General features: G+C 45.2%; 1 protein-coding gene across 4 annotated transcripts in view; it reads right to left on the bottom strand.

The window, feature by feature from the left end:
* Nucleotides 1–21,725, bottom strand: part of CDK12 (cyclin dependent kinase 12) — a 301,155-nt gene that overhangs the window by 238,070 nt on the left and 41,360 nt on the right. For all 4 annotated transcript variants that reach the window (XM_077252347.1, XM_077252346.1, XM_077252349.1 and 1 more), the window contains exons 5-9: nt 6,352–6,522; nt 6,078–6,267; nt 5,940–5,996; nt 4,249–4,350; nt 4,044–4,121 (exon numbers count right to left, since the gene is read on the bottom strand). In XM_077252347.1, the coding sequence (XP_077108462.1) occupies nt 4,044–4,121; nt 4,249–4,350; nt 5,940–5,996; nt 6,078–6,267; nt 6,352–6,522 (598 nt within the window). The remainder of the gene's footprint in view (nt 1–4,043; nt 4,122–4,248; nt 4,351–5,939; nt 5,997–6,077; nt 6,268–6,351; nt 6,523–21,725) is intronic.

The raw sequence follows: 21,725 nt of genomic DNA, 5'->3' as shown, positions 1-21,725 counted from the left end.
CCCGTTTTCTAGTACACAACATGGTAAAACCCCGCACGCAAAAAAACAAGCCCTCACCTAGCCATATATATTATATAACCTTCTGCAGGCAGGCCTCGGTGCTGCAGCATGACCTCATAAATAATATATTTAATTATTGTTTTTGATGGCATACATAAATTTAAAAAAAAATCTGTCTGAAACTGGCGCTGGCCGCGCCTGCGCAGTAGCAGCTATCGGCAATCCGATAGCTTTCTCTATTAACCCCTTCACGACCTGGCCCTTTTCCGTTTTTGCGTTCTTGTTTTTCGCTCCCCTCCTTCCCAGAGCCATAACTTTTTTACTTTTCCATCAATATGGCCATGTGAGGACTTGTTTTTTGCAGGACAAGTTGCACTTTTCAACGTCATCATTGGTTTTAGCATGTCGAGTACTAGAAAACGGGAAAAAAAAATTCCAAGCACGGTGAAATTGCAAAAAAAGTGCAATCCCACACTTGTTTTTTGTTTGGCTTTTTTGCTAGGTTCACTAAATGCTAAAACTGTCCTGCCATTTTGATTCGCCAGGTCATTACGAGTTCATATAAGTGAAAACACCGTGTGCACAGTCACAGAATAGTGCCTAGACTAGGTTCCCAGACCATCAATACAAATCAAATAGTGCTAGACTTCTTTTTGATTACGAGTTCATAGACACCAAACATGGCTAAGTTACGCTTTATCTGAGTGGTAAAAAATTTTTTCCAAACTTTGCTAAAAAAAAAAAGAATAAAAAATTGCGCAATTTTCCTATACCCCATAGAAAGATAATGGTATATCTATATATATATGAGGCATCGTGATTACTCGCTAATCCCGACCCCTGCACACTAGCTCCTCCCCCCACATCACCACACATAATCCCGCCCCACATTACCACACACAATCCCGCCCCCCACCACATTACCACACACAATCCCGCCCCCCCACCACATTACCACACACAAACCCGCCCACCCACCACATTACCACACACAATCCCGCCCCCCACCACATTACCACACAATCCCGCCCCCCACCACATTACCACACAATCCCACCCCCACCACATTACCACACATAATCCTGCCCCTCCACCACATTACCACATAATCCCGCCCCCCACCACATTACCACACACAATCCCGCCCCCCCACCACACAACCCTGCCCCCCACATTACCACAATCACGCCCCCTTCACAGTAGCTCCGCCCCCACCCCATCACCACACATAATCCCGCCCCCCACCCCTTTACCACACATAATCCCGCCCCCCCACATCACCACAACCCCGCCCCCCACATTACCACAGATAATCACGCCCCCTGCACAGTAGCTCCGCCCCCACCCCATCACCACACATAATCCCGCCTCCCACCACATTCCCACACACAATCCCGCTCCCCACCACATTACCACACACAATCCCGCCCCCCACCATATTACCACATAATCCCGCCCCCCCACCATATTACCACACATAATCCCGCCCCTCACATTACCACACGAGGCTCCGTCCCCACACATTACCACACGAGACTCCGTCCCCACACATTACCACACGAGGCTCCGTCCCCACACATTACCACACGAGGCTCCGTACCCACACATTACCACACGAGGTTCCATCCTCACACTTTACCATACGAGGCTCCGTCCCTCCACATTACTACATGAGGCTGCGTCCCCACACATTACCACATGAGGCTGCGTCCCCACACATTACCACACGAGGCTCCGTACCCACACATTACCACACGAGGTTCCATCCTCACACTTTACCATACGAGGCTCCATCCCTCCACATTACCACACGAGGCTCCGTCCCCACACATTACCACACGAATCCAGTCTGCTTTTGATTTTACACTGTGAATAAAATGTATTAGTATTATTCTGGTTTTTAATTATTATTACTTTTATTAACTTCATTTTAAGTTAATTTACCACCTGCATAAGCGCTATTGAATGTTGTCATTATTTACTTTAGTTTAATCACTAGCAGCGTTAATTAGATAGCAATGAGCATGCCGAGCGTTAGCTGGCTGGAAACAGCTAGTAACAACATATTTATCACTGACTAACGCTATCATTTGTTGTTCATCATGGGACATTATATCGACTAGTTGTCAAAAAAATACTAAAACAGGGGTGTGGAAACCACAGAAAAACGACCAAAACAGTCAAAAATAACACAAAAAGATTTATTATTCCATAAAAAGACACAATGTAAAAATAGTATAGGACAAATGGAATAAAGTGGGAAGCATGTGCATGCAGCAAACAAAAGTGCAACTGTGCCAAGCCATGATATGCAGACCGAAGTAAAGATCACTTTTAGATCTATTTACATATTGTTAGTACAAAGAAGGAAAGAACGTATACATCAAAAAATCATAATACCGCTGCTATCAGCTTAATGTATATAGGGGTACTACCCATGGAGCAAAAAAAGTAGAAAGGGGATAATCTGTTTATCGTGGTGCAGCCACTATGGACAAAGTGTCTGTAGGGACCCTGTCAATACATTATATGTTATATTGCCCTATGCTGGAATACCGGCTATAGGGGCGGGATCTAACCCTTATGATCAATAGTGTCACCACCCTATTGTAATGCCCATAGGGCTATGACATATGTATAATCCCCACTGAATATCTCCAAAAGGAAGTTACAGACATCCCTCACATGCACCAGGTCAAAGGTGGTAACTACCACTATTCATATTACCTTTTTAGATGGCACTGGCACACAAATGCATCCATGGTCGCTATCCGTAGCGTCTCCATTTTTCGTGATCTCGGGTGGGTGAGGGCTTATTTTTTGCGTGTCAAGCTGGCGTTTTTAATGATACCATTTTGGTGCAGATAAGTTCTTTTAATCGCCCGTTATTACATTTTAATGCAATGTCGTGGCGACCAAAAAACCGTAATTCTGGCGTTTCTATTTTTTTTTCTCACTACGCTGTTAAGCGATCAGGTTAATCCTTTTTTATTGATAGATCGGGCGATTCTGAACGGCGATACCAAATATGTGTAGGTTTGATTTTTTTTTTTTATTATTGTTTTATTTTGAATGGGGCGAAAGGGGGTGATTTAAACTTTTATTTTTTTCATATTTTTTTTAAACTTTTTTTTTTACTTTTGCCATGCTTCAATAGCCTCCATGGGAGGCTAGAAGCTGGCATAGCCTGATCACCTCTGCTACATAGCAGCGATCATCAGATCGCTCCTATTGCTTGCTATGAGCGCCGACCACAGGGTGGCGTTCACAGCAGGCCGGCATCAGTAACCATAGAGGTCTAAAGGACCTCTATGGTTACTCTCCTGACGCATCGCTGACCCCCGATCATGTGACGGGGGTAGTCGATGTGCTCATTTCCGTCCGGAAGAGCAGTTTAAATTCCGCTGTCAGCGTTTGACAGCGGCATTTAACTAGTTAACAGCGGCGGGTGAATCACGATTTCACCAGCCGCTATTGCGGGCACATGTCAGCTGTTCAAAACAGCTGACATGTTCCGGCTTTGAGGTGGGCTCACCACCAGAGACCACATCAAAGCAGGGGACCCGACCGCCGCTGTAATAGTACGGCGGAGGTCGGTAAGGGGTTAAGATACATTAAAGTTTCTTATTTTCTTGTGTACTATGGATTTATCAAAAACATTAAAACGGCAGATACTCTGTAAACTTCATTGGGCCATTAATGACATCATTATAAAAGTCTGACAAGTCTACACCCACATAGATAAAATAGATTAGTCTCCTTCATTGGAATAAATCCAACACTAATTGAGCAGCAAAACACATTTTATGTACTAGAACAAATCCAACAGTCTGAAGGAAGAATGAGTCATTTTGCTATGGGCCTCCGACCACTGTCTGCAGCTCTATGCTTTTCTTTATGATTTTCTTTTGCTCAGTGGTTTATACTGAAATCAAATCAATTTTCCTATAATAAAGATTATTCCCTCCAGGAACAGACTTCCTGCTGTACGATGCAAATAAGTATATACAGGAGAATTAAAGAAAATAGATAAATAAATGTACCTAATTAATTCAAGTTGTGCCAACTCCTGGTTAGCCTGGAATATAGGTTTCTTTGTGAAAAGTTCACCCAAGATACAGCTGGAGGGAAATAAAAAAAGGTGAAGAGCATAAATTTGAGTTAAATTATTTTCGATTGTTTCGGGATCCAGTTTACAGGTTCACACAATACTGATTGCTATTTATCAGCTTAGGTACATCATCTTACCCACAACTCCACACATCGATGGCAGGAGTGTATTTCTCCTCTCCCAGCAGCAGCTCTGGAGGTCGGTACCAGAGTGTTATCACCTTATTTGTGTACGGACGGCTAGAAAGAGAAGGCTGTATTAGGTATTGGAAATGATCCTGTCGTACTATACTAATTAACATATTATCATGGCAGAGTTATATCTTGTACGAATTCCCAGGATGCTCCCGACTACTGGCGTTTGTGATAATTACCAATGCACAAAACCATCTATTTATATAATTGCCTTGTAATGTTTTCATTTCCTGTTCTGTCCAGACTTCACCATATCCCAGAATTCCAAGCGGAGGAAGTTCACCGACCGCCATATTGGGACACCCAAGTGATTGGTCTCTCAATATGGAAACTGCTGCTGGTACCAACCTATTGCACGGTACCACCAGCGGAACACCGTCGCACCACACACACTCTATACGCCGTACGCACCTCATACACTCACACATTCACAAGCACCCACTCACACTTACAGCCTCTTGCGTGGTACCACCAGCGGAACACCGTCGCGAATAAGCCACCGCCGGGATCAGCTGAATGATTCGCTGACTGCCGCCATCTTTGTACAGGAAGAGTGCATGCGCAGTTTTAATGTGACCGCCGCTGTCTGCACAAAGATGGCGGCGGTCCAATTTACTGCACCTGCGCAAATTACGTGCAGGTGCAGTGAATCATTCGGCAGCAGATGTGCGACGTGTCTACAGGCAGAGGAAGACTGGCACATTAAAAGGGTTCTCCCACAAACAAAAGTTTATTTAAAAAATTTACTGTGTCTGACCGTGTACGGAGCATACCACATCTCCTGGGCGGGGGAGGAAGCAAAAGATAATACTGACGTTACAGCAGGGGATCACAGTGGATTTATTTTGTGAGGTAAAATATTTCACAGGCTGTTTTTAAAAAATATTTTACCTCACAAAATGTATCCTCTGCGGTCTCCTGCTGTAATGTCAGTATTGTCTTTTGCTTCATCGCCTGCCCAGGCGCTGTGGTATGTTCGGTACACGGTCAGACACAACTATTTTTAAAATGAACTATTGTTTGTGGGAAAACCCCTTTAAAAAGCAAATATCAATGCCAACATGGCTCCTCTAAAAGTACGCCAATGACAATGAAAGAAAAGCAGCAAAGGCACGACGTTGAAGACAACAAAGGGCAAATGAGACTCTTGAAGAGCAACAGCATTGCTGGGACAAAAACAACGCATATAAGCGTAGGTGTCAAGCACATGAGTCCCCTGATTCAAAAGTCATTAGATTATCACAGGATGCCATTAGGCAACAACAGTGCCGCATGCCTGGCCCCATCGTGACATTACCGCCCTCCCGATGCGATAGCATTGGGCCTCCATCTAGTCTCAAATAAGAGTACAATAAAACTATTCAATAATCTCTATGAATTGATCGCTGATTTGTCTGCTGTAAATCCCAGTGATTAGTGGGCTTCCACAGTTAAACCGAGACCCCCAGTGCATGAACTGCACTCTGCAGAGACCCTCAACTGTGGCTAACAGAAGAGTTTTACGTTTTGAACCTTCTTTTTATGCTGTAGAGTGGTAGACGAAAAAAATCTTACACTTATCGGACAACTTCAATGGAGCGGGACTGATTGAGAAGGAAAAAAATAGACTAAGCGCAATAAATGACACTACTTACCTTTCTTCGGAGTTATATAACCGTGCCAGTCCAAAATCAGCCAGCTTAATCTGCCCACTACAACAAGAATATCATATGAATGTTTAGGACTCTTAAACCAGGATCTACAGAGAAGAAGAAGAAGGCGCAGTCTCCTACCTGTTGTTTAACAAGATGTTGGAGCACTTGATGTCCCTATGCAGGAAATTCTTCTTGTGACAGTAATCAAGGCCTTCCATTAATTGTTTCATGAAAGATTTTATATGGTCTTCGGAGAATTGTACCAAACCAGATTCTAGCAGCCCCATAAGATCATGATCCATATATTCAAAGACCAAGTAAAAGGCACCTAAAACAGGAAAAAAAATAGCAAAGTTAGAAATGCTGTATACGTTTTAATTCAGAACTAAACAGTAATCGTTTCTGCTGTCACCTCTGTCTTTCTTAAAGTCTAGAGCATCCTGCTTATCGGTGACTATCTCCTTCATGTTCACAACACTTCTGTGGATGAGCTGTCGGAGGATTTTAATCTCTCGGATTGCAGTTATTGGAAAGCCTTCTTTCTCGTTATCGAGACGCACTTTCTTTAAGGCAACAAGTTCTCCTAGTAGGGTAAAGTTAAAGACCAAAGGAAAACATTTAACACTTAGATAATTAACATATAATCACAATTGTCAATTACCAAAAGCCACTAGTTTCAAACAAGAAATAATATTATTATTATTATTAATAATAATACACCACTGTTTCTGGTTGACAGGTGTAAATGGTATGATTACAGCAGCATGCCTCTCCAGAACAGATTTTTGTGGTGAAATATCACATTTTCACCACAAAAATGTTATTCTGGCCGCAAAGTTTGTATTTTCATAAGGATAAGAGGAGAAATTGCACCATACAATTTGTAGTGCAATTTCTCCTGAGTATGCAGAAACCCCACATGAGGGAGAAAACTACTGTTTGGGCACACAGCAGGTCTCAGAAGAGAAGGAGAGTCATCTGACTTTTTGAATGCAAAATTTCCTGAAATCATTAACAGAAACAATGTCCTGTTTGGGGAACCCCTGAAGTACCTAAAACCCAAGGTGCTTCACAGAAGTTTAGAAGTTTATAACGTTAAACTGTGGAAAAATAGGGATTTTTGTGTAGTCACCGTAAATCCTTTTCTCCGAGCCACTCATGTGGGGACACAGAACCATGGGTGTTATGCTGCTGTCACTAGGAGGCTGACACTAAGTTGAGACAAAAAAAGTTAGCTCCTCCCCTGCAGTGTACACCCTTATGCTGGCTTCCAGAGACCCAGTTCAGTGTAAAAGCAGTAGATTATTAACAACATATAACATACTATTAGAGTACAACATGACAGAGTAAGCAAAGAACCAAAAAGAAAACAAGCCATAAGGCTAACAGGGTGGGAGCTGTGTCCCCCAATGAGTGGCTCGGAGAAAAGGATTTTACGGTGAGTACACAAAAATCCCTATTTCTCCTTCGCCACATTGGGGGACACAGAACCATGGGACGTCCCAAAGCAGTCCCTGGGTGGGGAACAATACAACCAAATAACTCAGTGTACCATCTGCCTATAAATGTGCAATGGCAGCTTGCAGAACACGTCTGCCAAGCGCCGCATCCGCAGATGATTTAGTGTGGACATTGTAGTGCTTCGTGAAGGTATGCAGGCTGGACCATGTTGCAGCCTTGCAAACCTGCTCTGCTGACGCCTGGTGCCGAATGACCCAGGAAGCACCCACCGACCGAGTTGAGTGAGCCCTAATCCCCGCCGGGATAGGTCTGCCCCTGACCCGATACGATTCTTGAATGGCTGATCGGATCCATCTGGCTATCGTGGCTTTAGAAGAGGCTAAACCCTTTCTGTGACCCTCCGGGAGCACAAAGAGGGAGTCCGATTTGCGGAAGGGGGCAGTCCTAGAAACGTACCTCCTGAGGGTCCTTACCACGTCCAAGGTGTGAAGGGCCTTTTCAACAATATGCCTTGGCTGTGGGCAGAAGGAAGGAAGAACGATGTCTTCGTTAAGGTGGAAGGATGAAACCACCTTGGGAAGAAAAGACGGAGATGGACGTAGGACTACTTTGTCCTGGTGGAAGGAAAGGAAGGGCGCCCGGTAAGAGAGGGCGGCCAACTCGGCGACTCGCCTGATAGAGGTAACTGCCACAAGGAAGGCGACCTTCCAAGAGAGGACAATCAGCGAGACATCCTATAGAGATTCAAAAGGGGACTCCTGAAGAACACTCAGGACCAAATTGAGATCCCAAGTCTCTAACGGCATTCTATAGGGGGGTACTACATGGGAGACCCCCTGAACGAAAGTTCTGACTTGCAGGTTAGCAGCAATCTTACGTTGGAACAACACGGAAAATGCAGAGATCTGACCATTGAGAGAACTGAGCGCCAGACCGGAATCCAAGCCGGACTGGAGAAATTCCAGAATGGAAGAAATAGAAAAGGGGAGAGGGGGACATCCACGGAGCCTGCACCATGAGAAAAAAGCTTTCCAGGTGCGGTGATAAATGCGAGCGGAAGACGTCTTGCGAGCGCTAATCATGGTGGCAATGACTTGCTGGGAGAAACCAGCCTGAGTTAGGATCCAGGTTTCAACAGCCACGCCGTTAAACGTAGGGCCCCTGAGTTCTGGTGGTACATCGGCCATTGGCGAAGCAGATCTGGGCGATCTGGTAGCCGCCAGGGAACATCGGAAACGAGTTGAACGAGCTCCGCGTACCACTCGTGACGTGGCCAATCCGGGGCGACTAGGATCAAAGGAACCCCCTCCATCTTGATTTTCCGGATTACCTTCGGTAGTAAAGAAAGCGGAGGAAACACGTATGGGAGATGGAACTGATGCCATGGGAATATCAGTGCGTCCACCCCGATGGCTTGAGAATCCCGGGAACGCGCTATGAAGTTGGGAACCTTTGCGTTCAGTCTGGACGCCATCAGATCCACGTCCGGAGTCCCCCAGCAAAGGCAAATCTGCTGGAAGACATCCGGATGGAGTTCCCACTCCCCCGAGGCGAGACCCTGATGTCTGAGAAAGTCCGCCGCCCAGTTCTCGACGCCTGGAATATGCACTGCAGAAATGGTGGAGCGGCTGTGCTCGGCCCAGCGGAGAATGTGAGAGACTTCCCGCATCGTCACCCTGCTGCGGGTACCCCCCTGATGGTTTATGTACGCCACCCGTGTGACGTTGTCTGATTGAATTCGAATTGGGTGACCCGCAAGAAGGAAGTGAAAATGTCTCAGGGCAAATCTGATAGCTCGAATCTCCAAGATGTTTATCGGAAGTCTCGACTCCCGAATCGTCCAACGTCCCTGGGTAGTGTGGTGGCGAAATACCGCTCCCCAACCAAGGAGACTGGCGTCGGTAGTTACCACCAGCCAGTGAATTGGGAGAAAAGACCTTCCCTGGCTGAGAGATGACTCCAAAGTCCACCATTTGAGCGCTTACCTGATCCACGGGGGCAGAGGACATGGCCGATCGAGGGATAACGGACTCCTGTCCCAATTGTCCAGTAGAGCCTGTTGTAAGGGACGGAGATGTAGTTGGGCGAAGGGAACCGCTTCCATTGCGGCCACCATTTGCCCCAGGATCCTCATGGCAAAACGAATGGAATGAGGGAAGGGACGACAGTGTCCCTGTTGAAGCGCCTGGGCCTTGGACCGAGGAAGTAGGACCAGCCCCTTGGACATGTCCAGGATCATGCCTAGGAAGATTAGTCAGGATGGGACGGGGGAGGACTTGTCGAAGTTGATCAGCCAGCCCAGGCGTGAAAGGGTATCCAAGGTAATGCGGACGCTTGCTTCGCAGGCATGATAGACGACCTCCTGATCAAAGGTACGTCCTAAGTATGGCAAGACGACCACTCCTCGGGAATGAAGAATGGCCATGACAGCCGCCATGACCTTTGTGAATACCCTGGGCGCGGTGGCAAGGCCGAAGGGTAAGGCCGTGAATTGAAAATGGTCCTCTTGGATGGCAAAACGCAGGAACCTTTGATGTGGCGGGAAGACTGGGATATAAGGATAAGCATCTTTGATGTCTATTGATGCTAAAAATTCTCCTCTCTCCATTGAGGAGATGACTGACCGGAGGGATTCCATCCTGAAGTGCCGGACCTTTACATATTTGTTTAGGAGCTTTAGATCCAAAATAGGGCGCACCGTCCCATCCTTTTTTTGGAACGACGAAGAGGTTTGAGTAAAAACATATGAATCTCTCGTGTTCCAGAACCCGAACAATTACCCCATTTTGGCGGAGGGACTGGATGGCGCGATGAAGAGCGCGACACTGAGCTCCTGAACTTGGAAGACGAGAGGGAAAAAACTGAGCTGGAGGAGAGGCGGAGAATTCTATTTTGTAACCTGAAGACACCTGGTCTCTGACCCATTCGCCGAGGATGACGGAAAGCCAGACATGTTGAAAGAGAAGCAGGCGTCCGCCTACTTTGGCGGTGTTGACCGGAAGACTCCCCGAGTCATTGTGAAGGAAATCTGGAGGGCCAGGATCCTCTAGTTCTGAGTTGCCTAGGCTTGTCTCGCCAGGACTGATTCGGCCTGTATGAGGGCCGAGAGTCTCTGTCTGTACTTGGAGATCGTTCTGATCTGGACGAGGCTCTGGAGGAGGACCAGAATTGGCTACTGCGAAAGGGCCAAAAGAGAAAATGTTGCTGATGCTGAAAAGCAGATTTAGGCCTGTGCTGCGGGAGGAATTTGCTTTTCCCTCCGGTAGCATTGGAAATAAGCTGGTCTAGTTTTTCTCCAAACAGACGTCCGCTCTGAAAAGGCAGAGAAATCAGAGACTTTTTAGAAGATGAATCCACGATTCACTCTCTAAGCCATAGTGGTCTTCTAATGGTGACGGCGTTTGAGGCAGCAATTGCCGCACAGTCTGCTGCGTCTAAAGACACGTACATCACATAGGCTTCAGCCATAGCGATTTGTTTGGCGAGATCCGCCGCCTCAGACGGAAGAGCCTGGTCCTGAATGGATTTTGCAAGGGCATCTGCCCAGAAAACCATCGCTTTTGCGACCCATGCCGCAGCGAAGGAAGGGAATAGCGAGGAACCTGAGGCTTCATACACTGAGCGAGCCATGAAATCTATCTGGTGTTCTGTGGGATTTTTAATTGAAGCACCATCAGGTACAGATAAAAGCGTTTTGGTAGCCAAACGCGACACCGGAGGATCTACTAGTGGAGGTTCCGTCCAATCTTTGACAAGATCTGCGGAAAAGGGATACTTCATTCCCAGGGACTTTTTACTCGTAATGTACTTATCCGGTCGCTCCCTGTGTCGCCTGACTATCTCCAAAAAGTCCGGATGAGAGGCGAACACCCTATGAGATCACTTGGTTCTTGTAAAAGATACCGCATGATCGAGAGCGGAATTAGGGTCATCATCAACCTTTACCGCATGATTGACCGCTTCAATGAGGGAATCCACAGTCGCCTGAAACTCCGGAGAATCCGGGTCCAAGGATGCCTCAGACTCATACTCAAGAGTCATGATCGCTGTGAACCCCTGGAGATGGTGAGCGAGAAGTGGAGCTACCAGAGGCTGAATGGTGTGGTGAATGCTCAGGAGAGGTAGTGCGGATCTGTTTTTTGGATGTCCGTACCTCCTTCAGGTGAGAGAGGCCCCTGCTGGCCGATGTTTCCCCTGTAAGGGAGGGATCTCTTAACCCGGGTAGACGAGTGCCCCACTCCCCAGAGGTGTCATGAAGGGATTCAATCGCCTTGGCCAGCGAAGCCATGGATTGTGACAGTGACGTGGCCCACTCAGGGGGGCTAGATACACTAGGGCCGGTAGCCGCAGAGAGCTCCTGGGCACATTGGGCATCACAGGCTGAGCAGAGAGGGGAGCTTTGAGGCCGAGGGAGGAGCCTGGCAGGTGGTACACGCAATGAAAAAGGTGGTATGTACCTTTGTAGTCTTTGGCTGCGACATGATGTACCGCAATATAAGTGAAAGAACTGCTAGTGGAAGCGATATGGGGTAAAGCTGCAGGGAAGCACCTAGTGCAGTCTCCTTACCCAGGTCCTGTGTCCCGCAATCTGAAGATGATGGCGCTGGGTAAACCGGCATCCAGGAGTGCTTGCACGTGCAGAGGACGGCCAGAGATGCTGTGCAGTTGGAAAAAATGGCTGCCGAGAGCTGGGAGGTACGCTCGCACGGAGCGAGAAGCGCCAGGTCTGGTGGCGGAACCGCCGGAATAATGCGAGCGTGGGCGGGGCTTACCGGGATGTGGCCTACATAAGGCCGAAGCCGGGGACTAAATTTATGGCTTCGGCCGGCGTGCACCCGCGGACCGCCAGGAAATGTGCCGCGGAGCTCTGTGGGGACCCTGCCGCTATGGAGCCCTCCTATGACCGCCGAAAAAACGACCCCTCCCGATGCACTTACCCCGATGTGAAGGGGATGCAGGTCAGAGCTGTGCACAGGATAGTAAGGACGATGCAGGGTTGGGGAGCCTCCATCCACCATCCCCGTGAAAGGGGGGTGGAGGGGAACAGTCCACCTCCTTCCATCATCCGCTTTTTCAGTGGTGATGCAGTGGGGGCTGCACGGACGCCACAATGGAGAGTGCCTCTGAACAGCCGAGGGTAAAACCTGGTGGGCAGGGCAAAATGACCGGCAATAGGCCTGGCTGCAGAAGAGGATACATGGAGGTACCACTCCAGTGCTCGTCTGATAAGGGGGGGGGAAATCGGTGCCCTTGAAGGGGCCCGTCGCCCCTAGAATCAGCTCAGGCAGTGGCATCCCACGTCACAGGAGAGGATACGGAAAGGTAACACTCCCGTGCTCGCCTGTTGGTTCAGGGAGATCAGAGCCTTGAAGGGTTCCGTCGCCCCTTCATCCAGGTAAAAGGGATAAATAGAAAAAAAATCCGAAAAGTTCTGGTCTAAATAGCAGACCCTGTGTGCCTCCTATGGACACTAAGCTTGAACTGGGTCTCTGGAAGCCAGCATGAGGGTGTATACTGCAGGGGAGGAGCTAACTTTTTTGTCTCAACTTAGTGTCAGCCTCCTAGTGACAGCAGCATAACACCCATGGTCCTGTGTCCCCCAATGTGGCGAAGGAGAAAAAAAAAAAAATTACATTAAAACATTTCCCTCTCAAAAATGTTATTTTAGTCCCACATTTTGCATTTTCATGAGGGTAACAGGAGAAATTGCACCATTCTATTTGTTGTGCAATTTCTTCCGAGTACGACGATACCCGATATATGGGGGAACACTACTTTTCAGGCACAGTGCAAAGCCCAGAAGGGAAGTGGCGCCTCAATGGAGTTCAGATTTTGCGGAATTCTTTGAGGGTGCCATGTCACATTGTCAGAACCCCTGAGGTGCCAGATCAACAGAATCCCCCTATATGAGAACTTATTGTACAAACAAACTACACTCTCCAATGAATTAATCTAGGGGTGCAGTGATCATATTGACACCACATGTGACTCACAGAATTTTACACCATTAAGAGGTGAAGAAAGAATAAATTACATTTTTACCACTAAAAATGTTGTTTTAGCCTCAAGTTTTTAATTTTTCTAAGGGATAATAGGAAATTTGTTTACAACAAACGGAGTGTGTTATCTTGAGTGTGCCAATGCCCTACATGTAATCGAGAAATATTTTTCAGACAGTGCAAAGCTCAGAAAGGAAAGAGCGCCGTACTATAGTGCAGATTTTACTGTTATGGTTTGCGGGTGCCATGACCCACTGGGAGAGCACCCGAGTTGCCAGAACAGAAGAACCCCCCATAAGTGACACCATTTTACGAACTACACCGCTTAATTCATCTAGGGGTGCAGTGATCATATTGACACCACAGGTGTGTCACAGAATTTTATACTTTTAGGCTGTGAAGAAAAAATAACTACGTTTTTACCACCAGATTTTACATTTTCACACAAGAATTTGGTAAAAACAGCACCAGAATTTGTCCCACAATTTCTACTGAACGTGGCAATACCTTATATATGGCTGTACAGTACTACTTACCCATACGGAGATACTCGGGAGGGATGGAGCGCTATTTGCCTCCTGGAGCGCAGATTTTCCTAGACAAGTTTACGGATTCCATATAAAGAACCCCTAAGTGCTAGAAAAGCAGAATCCCCCCTCAAGTGACCACATTTTGGAAATTATACCCCCTTGGGGAATTTATCTACAGGTGTAGTGACGATTTTGACTCCATGGGTGTTTTCCAGAAACAAGCAGCAATGAATGTTGTCGAGTGAAAATGGCAAACTGCCGTTGTACTGACCAGTACGCTGTAGTGACCAGTACAATACGCCCAGCTCATGCTTCTGGAGACATACACTCGTAAGTTAGGCAGGATCTCAACACTACAGAAGTGTAGAAATGTTTGCAGATTAAAAAACAAAAACTGAAATATCACATGGTCATAAGTATTCAGACCCTTGCTCAGACACTGATATTTAAATCATATGCGGTCCATTTCCTTGTGATCCTCCTTGAGATGGTTCTACTTCATTGGAGTCCAGCTGCATTTAATTAAACTAATAGGACTTGATTTGGAAATGCACACACCTGTCTATATAAGACCTTACAGCTCACAGTGCATGGCAGACCAAATGAGAATCATGAGGTCAAAGGAACTGGACAAGGAGCTCAGAGATAATTGTGGCAAGGCACAGATCTGGCCAAGGTTACAACAGAATTTCTGAAGTACTCAAGGTTCCTAAAAGCACAGTGGCCTCCAAAATCCTTAAATGGAAGAAGTTGGGGACCACCAGAAGTCTTCCTAGACCTGGCCGTCCAGCCAAACTGAGCAATCGTGGGAGAAGAGCCTTGGTGAGAGAGGTAAAGAAGAGCTCCAAGATCACTGTGGCTGAGCTCGCTCCAGAGATGCAGTAGGCAGATGGGAGAAAGTTCCACAAAGTCAAATATCACTGCAGCCCTCCACCAGTCGGGCCTCTATGGCAGAGTGGCCCAACGGAAGCCTCTCCTCAGTGCAAGACGTATGAAAGCCAACATAGAAATCGCTACAAAAACAAACAAACACATGAACGACTCTCAGACTATGAGAAGTAAGATTCGCTGGTCTGATGAGAAAAAGATATACCTTTTTGGTGATAATTCTAAGCGGTAAGTGTGGAGAAAACCAGGCACTGCTCATCAGGCACTGCTCATCACCTGCCCAATACAATCCCAACAGTGAAACATGGTGATGGCAGCACCATGCTATGGGGGTGTTTTTCAGCTGCAGGGGCAGGACCGACTGGTTGCCATTGAAGCAAATATGAATGCGGCCAAGTACAGAGATATCCTGGATGAAAACCTCTTCCAGAGTGCTCTGGACCTCAGACTTGGCCGAAGGTTCACCTTCCAACAAGACAATGACCCTACGAACACAACTAAAATAACAAAGGAGTGGCTTCAGAACAACTCTGTGACCATTCTTGACTGATCCAGACAGAGCCCTGACCTAAACCCAATTGAGCATCTCTGGAGAGACCTGAAAATGTTCACCATCAAACCTTTACGGAACTGGAGAGGATATGCAAGAAAGAATGGCAGAGGATCCCCAAATCCAGGTGTGAAAAACTTGTTGCATCATTCCCAAGAAGACTCTGTACTAGCTCAAAAGGGTGCTTCAACTCAGTACTGAGCAAAGGGTCTGAATACTTATGACCATGTGATATCTCATTTTTTCTTTATTAAATTTGCAAAATTTCTACATTTGTTTTTTTTTCAGTCAAGATGGGGTGCAGTGTACATTAATGATAAAAAAAAGAACTTTTTTGAATTTACCAAAAATGGCAGCAATGAAACCAAGTGAAACATTTAAATGGTGTCTGAATACTTTCCGTACCCACTGTAAGGCTCCATATATTAAGCGCCCCATCTATAATGAGCCCCGTACATAATGGGTCCCATATAATTCTCCATACAGTATATGATAGGCCCTATATAATGGGCCCCATATAATGCTCCAGTATATGATGGGTCCCATATAATGCTCCATATATAAATGAGCCCAATATAATGCTCGAGTATATGATGGGCCCCATATAATCCTCCATACAGAATGGGCCCCATATAATGCTCCATACAAAATGGGCCCCATATAATGCTCCATACAGAATGGGCCCCATATAATGCTCCATACAGAATGGGCCCCATATAATGCTCCATACAGAATGGGCCCCATATATTGCTCCATACAGAATGGGCACCATATATTGCTCCATACAGAGGGGTGCAATCTTTTAGAATGGTGTCACACTTGGTTATTTTCTATCATATAGACCCCTCAAAATGACTTCAAATGTGATGTGGCCCCTAAAAAAAAATGGTGTTGTAAAAATGAGAAATTGCTGGTCAACTTTTAACCCTTATAACTCCCTAACAAAAAAAATTCTATTTCCAAAATTGTGCTGATGTAAAGTAGACATGCGGGAAATGTTACTTATTAACCCCTTAAGCCCCGAGGGTGGTTTGCACGTTAATGACCGGGCCAATTTTTACAATTCTGACCACTGTCCCTTTATGAGGTTATAACTCTGGAACGCTTCAACGGATCTTGGCGATTCTGACATTGTTTTCTCGTGACATATTGTACTTCATGTTAGTGGTAAAATTTCTTCGATATAACTTGCGTTTATTTGTGAAAAAAAACGAATATTTGGCGAAAATTTAGAAAATTTCGCAATTTTCCAACTTTGAATTTTTATGCCCTTAAATCACAGACATATGTCACACAAAATACTTAATAAATAACATTTCCCACATGTCTACTTTACATCAGCACAATTTTGGAACCAAAATTTTTTTTTGTGACGGAGTTATAAGGGTTAAAAGTTGACCAGCAATTTCTCATTTTTACAACACCATTTTTTTTTAGAGACCACATCTCATTTGAAGTCATTTTGACGGGTCTATATGATAGAAAATACCCAAGTGTGACACCATTCTAAAAACTGCACCCCTCAAGGTACTCAAAACCACTTTCAAGAAGTTTATTAACCCTTCAGGTGTTTCACAGGAATTTTTGGAATGTTTAAATAAAAATGAACATTTAACTTTTTTTCACACAAAATTTATTTCAGCTCCAATTTGTTTTATTTTACCAAGGGTAACAGGAGAAAATAGACCCCAAAAGTTGTTGTACAATTTGTCCTGAGTACGCTGATACCCCATATGTGGGGGTAAACCACAGTTTGGGCGCATGGCAGAGCTTGGAAGCAAAGGAGCGCCATTTGACTTTTCAATGCAAAATTGACTGGAATTGAGATGGGACGCCATGTTGCATTTGGAGAGCCCCTGATGTGCCTAAACATTGAAACCCCCCACAAGTGACACCATTTTGGAAAGTAGACCCCCTAAGGAACTTATCTAGATGTGTGGTGAGCACTTTGACCCAACAAGTGCTTTACAGAAGTTTATAATGCAGAGCCGTAAAAATAAAAAATCATATTTTTTCACAAAAATTATCTTTTCACCCCCAATTTTTTATTTTCCCAAGGGTGAGAGAAGAAATTGGACCCCAAAAATTGTTGTGCAATTTGTCCTGAGTACGCTGATACCCCATATGTGGGTGTAAACCATTGTTTGGGCGCAGGGCAGAGCTCAGAAGGGAAGGAGCGCCATTTGACTTTTCAATGCAAAATTGACTGGAATTGAGATGGGACGCCATGTTGCATTTAGAGAGCCCTTGATGTGCCTAAACATTGAAACCCCTAACAAGTGACACCATTTTGGAAAGTAGACCCCCTAAGGAACTTATCTAGATGTGTGGTGAGCACTTTGACCCAACAAGTGCTTTACAGAAGTTTATAATGCAGAGCCGTAAAAATAAAAAATCATATTTTTTCACAAAAATGATCTTTTCACCCCCATTTTTTTATTTCCCCAAGGGTAAGAGAAGAAATTAGACCACAAAAGTTGTTGTGCAATTTGTCCTGAGTACGACGATACCCCATATGTGGGTGTAAACCATTGTTTGGGCGCATAGCAGAGCTCAGAAGGGAAGAAGCGCTATTTTACTTTTCAATGCAAAATTGACTGGAATTAAGATGGGATGCCATGTTGCGTTTGGAGAGCCCCTGATGTGCCTAAACATTAAACCCCCCCACAAGTGACCCCATATTGGAAACTAGACCCCCCAAGGAACTTATCTAGATGTGTTGTGAGAACTTTGAACCCCCAAGTGTTTCACTACAGTTTATAACGCAGAGCCGTGAAAATAATCTTTTTTTTTTTTTTTCACAAAAATGAAATTTAGCCCCCAGTTTTGTATTTTCACAAGGGTATCAGGATAAATTGGACCCTAAAAGTTGTTGTCCAATTTGTCCTGAGTACGCTGATACCCCCTATGTGGGGGGGAACCACTGTTTAGGCGCATGACAGAGCTCGGAAGGGAAGGAGCGCCATTTGGAATTCAGACTTAAATGGATTGGTCTGCAGGCGTCACGTTGCATTTGCAGAGCCCCTGATGTACCCAAACAGTACAAACCCCCCACAAGTGACCCCATATTGGAAACTAGACCCCCCAAGGAACTTATCTAGATGTGTTGTGAGAACTTTGAACCCCCAAGTGTTTCACTACAGTTTATAACGCAGAGCCGTGAAAATAAAAATTATTTTTCTTTTTCACAAAAATGATTTTTTAGCCCCCAGTTTTGTATTTTCACAAGGGTATCAGGATAAATTGGACCCTAAAAGTTGTTGTCCAATTTGTCCTGAGTACGCTGATACCCCCTATGTGGGGGGGAACCACTGTTTGGGCGCATGACAGAGCTCGGAAGGGAAGGAGCGCCATTTGGAATGCAGACTTAAATGGATTGGTCTGCAGGCGTCACGTTGCATTTGCAGAGCCCCTGATGTACCCAAATAGTACAAACCCCCCACAAGTGACCCCATATTGGAAACTAGACCTCCCAAGGAACTTATCTAGATGTGTTGTGAGAACTTTGAACCCCCAAGTGTTTCACTACAGTTTACAACGCAGAGCCGTGAAAATAAAACATATTTTTTTTCCCACAAAAATGATTTTTAGCCCCCCAAATTTTTATTTTCCCAAGGATAACAAGAGAACTTGGACCCCAGAAGTTGTTGTTCAATTTGTCCCTAGTACGCTGATACCCCATATGTTGGGGTAAACCCCTTTTTGGACGCACGGGAGAGCTCGGAAGGGAAGGAGCACTGTTTTACTTTTTCAACGCAGAATTGGCTGGAATTGAGATTGGACGCCATGTCGCGTTTGGAGAGCCCCTGATGTGCCTGAACAGTGGAAACTCCCCAATTCTACCTGAAACCCTACCCCTAACCGTTTACTGAACATTTTCTGACAGTCATAAGTGCCACGTATATAAGTGCCACGTATATAAGTGCCACGTATATAAGTGCCACGTATATAAGTGCCACGTATATAAGTGCCACGTATATAAGTGCCACGTATTTCAGTGCCACGTATTTCAGTGCCACGTATTTCAGTGCCACGTATTTCAGTGCCACGTATTTCAGTGCCACGTATTTCAGTGCCACGTATTTCAGTGCCACGTATTTCAGTGCCACGTATTTCAGTGCCACGTATTTCAGTGCCACGTATTTCAGTGCCACGTATTTCAGTGCCACGTATTTCAGTGCCACGTATTTCAGTGCCACGTATTTCAGGCACTGAAAAATACGTGGCACGTAAATACTTCAGTGCCACGATATTTCAGTGCCACGTATTTCAGTGCCACGTATTTCAGGCACTGAAAAATACGTGGCACGTAAATACGTGGCACGTAAATACGTGGCACTTAAATACGTGGCACTTAAATACGTGGCACTTAAATACGTGGCACTTAAATACGTGGCACTTAAATACGTGGCACTTAAATACGTGGCACTTAAATACGTGGCACTTAAATACGTGGCACTTAAATACGTGGCACTTAAATACGTGGCACTTAAATACGTGGCACTTAAATACGTGGCACTTAAATACGTGGCACTTAAATACGTGGCACTTAAATACGTGGCACTTAAATACGTGGCACTTAAATACGTGGCACTTAAATACGTGGCACTTAAATACGTGGCACTTAAATACGTGGCACTTAAATACGTGGCACTTAAATACGTGGCCACTGAAATATCGTGGCACTTATATACGTATATAAACGTATATTTCAGTGCCACGTATTTCAGTGCCACGTATTTCAGGTTAGGGGTAGGGTTAGGGGTAGGGTTAGGGTTTTTTGTTTTTTTCTTGTTTTCTTGTGTTTTTCTATAAAAACGCATGCGTTTTACCGCGTTTACATGCATTTTTTCACACATGCGGTTTTTTTAAAAAACGCATGCAGATAAAAACGCAAGTGTGAAACCAGACTAAAAGACGCTTTTTATAGCAAAAAAGTTTTTGCGTCTCCACATTTTGAGACCTATAATTTTTCCACATTTTGGTCCACAGAGTCATGTGAGGTCTTGTTTTTTGCGGGACGAGTTGACGTTTTTATTGGTAACATTTTCGGACACGTGACCATTTTTTATCACTTTTTATTCCGATTTTTGTGAGGCAGAATAACCAAAAACCAGCTATTCATGAATTTCTTTTGGGAGAGGCGTTTATACCGTTCTGCGCTTGGTAAAATTGATAAAGCAGTTTTATTCGTCGGGTCAGTACGATTACAGCGATACCTCATTTATATCATTTTTTTATGTTTTGACGCTTTTATACGATAAAAACTATTTTATAGAAAAAATAATTATTTTGGCATCGCTTTATTCTGAGGACTATAACTTTTTTATTTTTTTGCTGATGATGCTGTATGGCGGCTCGTTTTTTGCGGGACAAGATGACGTTTTCAGCGGTAACATGGTTATTTATATCCGTCTTTTTGATCGCGTGTTATTCCACTTTTTGTTCGGCGGTATGGTAATAAAGCGTTGTTTTTTGCCTCGTTTTTTTTTTTTTTTTTCTTACGGTGTTTACTGAAGGGGTTAACTAGTGGGCCAGTTTTATAGGTTGGGTCGTTACGGACGCGGCGATACTAAATATGTGTACTTTTATTGTTTTTGTTTGTTTTTTTTAGATAAAGAAATGTATTTATGGGAATAATATTTTTATTTAGGAATTATTTATTTATTTTTTTTACACATGTGGAATTTTTTTTTTTTACTTTTTTACTTTGTCCCAGGGGGGGGACATCACAGATCGCAGATCTGATAGTGTGCACAGCACTCTATCAGATCTGCGATCATACTTTCATCTGCAGCCTGCTCCGACCCGGAAGTGCTCCCTGCAGGACCCGGAAACAGCCCCTCGGCCATTTTGGATCCGGGGCCTGCAGGGAGAAGACGTTCGGTACGAGGTGAGTACATCACCTTGTACCGATCGTCTCAGGGAAGCACGCAGGGAGCCCCCTCCCTGCGCGATGCTTCCCTGTACCGCCGGTACACCGCGATCATGTTTGATCGCGGTGTGCCGGGGGTTAATGTGCCGGGGGCGGTCCGTGACCGCTCCTGGCACATAGTGCCGGATGTCAGCTGCGATATGCAGCCGACACCCAGCCGCGATCGGCCGCGCTCCCCCCGTGAGCGCGGCCGATCGCGTATGACGTACTATACCGTCACCGGGAATTAAGGCCCACCCCACCTCGACGGTATAGTACGTCATATGGGATTAAGGGGTTAAGTATTTTGTGTGACATATCTCTCTGATTTAAGGGCATAAAAATTCAAAGTTGGAAAATTGCGAAATTTTCAACATTTTCCCCAAATTTCCGTTTTTTTCACAAATAAACGCAGGTAATATCAAAGAAATTTTACCACCATCA

Source organism: Ranitomeya variabilis, chromosome 4 (genome assembly GCF_051348905.1).
Source record: "Ranitomeya variabilis isolate aRanVar5 chromosome 4, aRanVar5.hap1, whole genome shotgun sequence".
Lineage (NCBI taxonomy): Eukaryota > Metazoa > Chordata > Amphibia > Anura > Dendrobatidae > Ranitomeya > Ranitomeya variabilis.
The sequence above is the reverse complement of the archived record's forward strand: the minus strand, read 5'-3'. Positions and strand labels throughout refer to the sequence as shown.